This window comes from Pyricularia grisea, assembly GCF_004355905.1.
Source record: "Pyricularia grisea strain NI907 chromosome Unknown Pyricularia_grisea_NI907_Scaffold_2, whole genome shotgun sequence".
NCBI lineage: Eukaryota > Fungi > Ascomycota > Sordariomycetes > Magnaporthales > Pyriculariaceae > Pyricularia > Pyricularia grisea.
This window is the reverse complement of record NW_022156717.1, coordinates 1,356,532-1,361,839: the sequence shown is the minus strand read 5'-3', so window position 1 is coordinate 1,361,839 and position 5,308 is coordinate 1,356,532. Positions and strand designations below refer to the sequence as shown.

Here is a 5,308-nt window from a genome sequence, read left to right as displayed (position 1 = left end):
GTCAACCAAAGGACGAATAAACGGAGTTTTGGATTTGTAGCGCTTCAGGACTTCAGCCTCGTTTCGCAGACGCCAATGACCCTTGATGCTTTTAATGATGCACCTCTCATCATTTAAGTTCCTGAGCCCTCGTAGGACATGCTGTTAACCTAGGTGACAATCGACCCGCGAGAAACAACCTCACATAGCTGGCGAGGTAAACAGCTCCTCCATCAGTAGCCCTCAGACTAGCCCCCCGAGTTCGCAGTGTGGACTGAGCACTCCATGTACCTCACCAGCCATATGGCTTGTTCGACCAATTAAATTGGCCGAAAAAAGTCACTCGTTCGAGAGCTTTTTTGTGTGGACCCTCAGGCACAAATCAAAGCCACAATTGAGCCATGCTCGATTTGTGGAGGTTTGGGGCTTCAGCTAAGCTCTGGGCTAGCCTTGGGACGTAACACAGCATCTCCAGCGAATGGCTGGCTGATAAATGATTGATTATATAACCCATCATGGCAAGCCTCGCAAGCCTGGGTGGCCCTGGTCGCCTCAGGCTCCACTTGGCGCGTGCACCCATCTGTCCCGCTCAACCGCCATTCGTTCCTTCTGAAATGGGTAGTGAGTAGCTTCCATCTGTTTCGTCACGTCAACCTCAAGCCTTCTTTCCTGTCACCCAACTTCGCAGCCAAGTCACCTTCAACCACGACCTTCATCGAGTACAAAGCCTATGGTATCTCATTACTTCCAATTCAAGGTCGCCGAGCATTGTTAAAACCATATTCCATATCCTATCTCACCGCCATCCTCTCCTCCGATTCAAATCTTTGCGTTCGCATCGCATTTGAACCTCGGGCCGCAATGATGCAATCCTCAATACCGACGCTCGACCTCTACTGCGGTCGGCCTTTGTGCCCCGCAAGCATTTCAACTGCCATGGCCTGAGTCAGATTATTGCTATTGAATAGAATTTCAATATACGATCGCAGCAATCTACTTGCAACGCAAATCTCAAGACGACCAACACACGGCCTCGGGCCATGACGCTGGCCGTCTGCAGCGCACCCAGGCTCGTCCTGGGCAGGACGGGAAAAGGCCCAACGAGGGTTGCCCGGGCACAAAGATCATGGACGGGCAACGGGTGAAGACATCACGCAATTTACGATGTTTCACGAGCTCATGGCTGCAATTTTCGGACAAAGAAAAAAAAATGGCAGATATTTAGAACGGCGTCATCTAGTGAGTTTTGCATTACTTTCCAGTCGCTGAATCCGCCTCTACTCGACTTGATACCCCATCTCTGCCTAAAACCGATCGTCTATGTGGCACATCGCTCCCAACCTCTGAAGATTTGATTTCATTCTCAATCACAATCATTTCTCATTGCCCGAGGCTGTGCTAATCAAATATCCTGCCTTGTTTAGAGTAGAGAAATTGGGATATCGGCGGCTATTTGAGACCTTGCTTGGAGCCATGAATACCACGTATCACCGAACGACGTTTACGACCCTTACGTCACGCAACGACAAGACGACTACTATATCCACGCGGTTGTCACCGCAGTGGATGAAGGAACATGAAAGTCGACATGCGACATGTTTCCTGGATGTGGCATGCTGAAATGATGTTACTCCGCTACGTGGAAGCATGAGCAAAAAGTAGGCAACTTAAATATCTTACTTTCATGATACCTTGCTGACCCAAGTTCTTTGAAGATAATAGAAATTCGCCATCACATCTTGTCCTGGGCAGGACTTTAAAAGGCCTGGACTCGCCTTCGATCTCATGATTATCGAAGGGAATCCCGCCGTTCCAGCTCGAACGGATGCAATCCTGTTTAATGAACTTGATTGCAGGCAAGTGGTTCATGACCACTAGCCATATAACAGGGCCGCACATGCTATGGAGACTCCATAGGTGTTCGGCCTTCCTTTTCTCTCTGGTCCTTTGGGTATGGCCTAAAGTCCTGGGAGATTTGGAAAACTGACGCTCTCCTGCTGTGACGACTGGTTTTTGTTGGTCGAGCATCAGACAACCGTGGTGCTTACATTCGAGTTTGCACCGTCGGGGTAGATCAGATGACATTGAATAGGCCTCAGCTGTGGTAGAAACCTCGGCTGGGGCTTCTTTGTGGCAGGTGACATCTGCGCTGCCTGTGCCAGTTGAGTTGGGGTCCCTTCTGAAGGAGATAAGCGCGATAGTAGGGGCGATATGCCTAGTTTGCCGCTTTGGTCACATCAATCATCACCAAAGCCGCCGCGGCAGAGGCACCCTTGCTCCGGAGCCAGCGTAAGTTTACCATTCTAGTCCTTTTGGCATTTCATTGGTGAAACTAATATTTGTTTTCAATTCAGATCACGGACTCGGCCGTGGGGGACCTGAACCCAGATACACGTCACCCTGTTCTTGATCAAATAGGGTTTTTGAACAGGCCGATACTGGGTCTAACAGTCGACTGGAGGGACTATGCATCCCCGGACTGGACTGGTCGCGTCTTCCAGAGGCACCGCGCTATAGTTGTGGTGGCCTCAAAAGTCCAATGCTCGATCCCAGGTTTGTGGGCAATGAGCGTCGACTACGCCAAGGGGACTAGCAGGTGGGGGACTTTTTGCTCGTGGGTATTCAGAGTTGGAGATGCCAGGTGATGATTCTCCTCGACAATCTTTAGATACTTAGCTTGAGCGACCGCAAATCCAAGCCTGCCCTTGTTCCCAATATGACAGTTTCTATGATTCACTGTGAAAGCAAGTATGGGTGTCGAGGTTACAAATGTTATTGGCCGAAGGGTAACCCATGTGTTGAGGCCATGATAATAAGTTGGTCTTGGTCCGAGCTATCAGCTCGTGTTTTATTTGAGCTTTCACACAAGCCCCGCGTTCCTAATGCCGTCGCTGCCAATGGCGACAGCGTTACCATCCATGATATAAGCTGGGAACCAGCGAGAGCTGAGATGAGGTCTTTGCAAATGTATTCGAATGAGTAATACACATTTACGGATCAGAATGGTGACGGCATGCTGACGGCTGAAGGTGAGGCAACACAGAGAAAACTTGACTCAAGGTTTATTGAGGCTCTGTAGCCAAGGACTCTGTAAGGTCACGATGGAAGGGCAGTGAGTGTATTTAAACCACCCCTAGAGAGGCCCCATAGGCTCGGTTCATTGTTTTTTTTTTCCTCGTCACACAGAAATGATGACGGCATGCATGGAGGCTGGGCGCTTTTAGGCTCTCGGTCGAGCTCGGCGCTGAAACTTCCCCATTCGGACAAGAACTCTTTTCTACACATTGTGGCTTTTGAACTTTTGTGGTCATCAATTGTGACTGCGTTGCGTAGCATGTGTTGGTGCTTTGGAGACTGCTGTGAGCCGGTCGCCCCCGCGCGTTCGGGCGGTTCTCCTCTTGTACCGCCCGCCGGAATAAGGACGGAAGCCATGTACTGCAAAGGTATCCATCACGGAGATGATGGAACATTAAGTACATGGGATGCCGGTCCTTTGTGCCAAAAGTAGAATGATATGACACGATGGGCATTGATTATGCTTCTCTCTCTTTTTTTTTTTTTTTTTTTTTTTTTTTTTTTTTTCTTTTTCTCCTTCTCGAGTCAAGAGGAATCGTTGTTTATGATTTTGAGTTGGAGGCCCAAACGTTCTGGTCCCAGAAATTTTCAATAGAAAATGACTCGAGCAGAAATGATGCCGCCGATCGAAAGCATCACGACTCTTTTTTATGCGGTCCACAAAACATAGGTATGGGATTACTTGAGCATTCACAGATGATAAATATAGAAACTGAGAGGGTTGGTATGAAGAAAGCGTACCATAGTAATTTTTTTTTCTCCTTCGGTAGCCACAGCAAGGCAAATCAGGAGATTTATGGGGTTGGTTTCAATTCGTCTTGTCCTGTTCATTTAGGCACGTTTCCGGCCTCAAAGATGAAGGATAATTTCTACTTATGGGCGGTTAACTTTACCATAGTGGGTGAGGGGGTCACAATCTTGTCGCGAGTAGTTCTTGGCGACGGGCTGCCATTTTGGAGGCGCCAAGATTGTAATTAGTTAACGAATCCGGTAATGAGCCGGTCCAGCCTATTTGTGTTGGATGCAGCCCTACGAGGTGTGTGAGAGTTTTTTTTTTTTTTTTTTTTTTTTTTTTTTTCTCTCTCAATCTCTTGTTCCCTTCAGTATAGCGAGTGCAATTATTGTCAACTAGCCCGATGACAGTAGTGACAATGGATGACGGGGTTAAAAGGTAAGCTTTTTTTTTTTTTTACCTTTCGCTCTATTGCTAGTTTTTAATTAATTTTGGGTTGGTGCTTCTGCGCGTTTATTTCTGTCGATCCTTTAGGTGCCAAAATGGACAGGGCTAGATTGACGGCGGATTGTTGGGGGCTTGCATCGTGAGCGCCCTTTTAATTGTGGGTTGCGAGAAAGAACAGTAAGCCAGCAGCCATGCAGCTGTGCTTGAGAGCTTTTGACTGCTGACTTTTGCTTGATGCGGTGGAACAATGCCGGACATTAAGCTCCAACGATCAATTGTGCAGGATGCGATTCCTCGCGGGTCGAGAAGGATTTTCTTCTTTTTTATTTTTTTATTAATCTTTTTATGTGTAATCCTCAGATCCTTTGACTCAAAAAAGCGATCTGAGCATGCGATCGGTAGCAGATGTTCCTCACCACGTAGAATTTTTAGAGTAAAGTAAATAGACTAAAGGTTTTGTGCCCAACAACAAGGCGAGGCCAAGCACGCGGTTGTGCACAGACAGGCGCTCGGCTGTGTCCTCGTGGCTTTGACGGGCGCAGGGGAAAACTTCGGGCTGCCTCATGCCATCTGATTGTTTGTGCTCAGTTGGGATGACTCGAGGGAGAGAACAATCAATAGAAGGTTTTGTTTTGTTCCTGTTCGTTCCTTGAATTTGGACCAAGTCCTTTACGTGGTACTCCGCAGCCTGTGCTACTGTACCTGACGGTATCACCGTTGATCGACTTGGCACAAAGTTGGCAGCCTGACCCCTGCAATCCCGATCCCCTCGGCTTCCGCGAAATTAATGGGTGCAACACACAACGGGGGCGCTGCGGGAGGGGGAGGGAGGAGAGTCTTGGGTAAGTATGAAACCTGTTTTACAGAGAAACAAAAATATATTCCCCTGTTTGTTAATTTCAACCAGGAACAAGTTGCAAACAAGGAGGAACCGCATAGAGTAATAGGTTTGATTACCGAGAAGTTAATTCAATTACAATGTGTTGGAACCCCTTGCGATAAGGTAAATACGAGGGGAGGGAAAGTCGAGGAAACCAGGTCAATAGAGCAAAGCACGGCCTCCGGGTAAACAAG

General features: G+C 47.9%; 1 protein-coding gene across 1 annotated transcript; it reads left to right on the top strand.

Moving 5' to 3' along the window:
• Positions 1-635: 635 nt before the first annotated feature.
• PgNI_02952 (uncharacterized protein) lies at positions 636-2,962 on the top strand (the record flags this gene model as incomplete). Its single annotated transcript, XM_031123009.1, has 5 exons — positions 636-1,218; positions 1,404-1,637; positions 1,695-2,268; positions 2,334-2,575; positions 2,656-2,962. The coding sequence occupies exons 3-5, from the start codon at positions 2,191-2,193 to the stop codon at positions 2,960-2,962; spliced, it is 627 nt and encodes a 208-aa protein (XP_030985295.1). The 5' UTR covers positions 636-1,218; positions 1,404-1,637; positions 1,695-2,190.
• Positions 2,963-5,308: the final 2,346 nt, after the last annotated feature.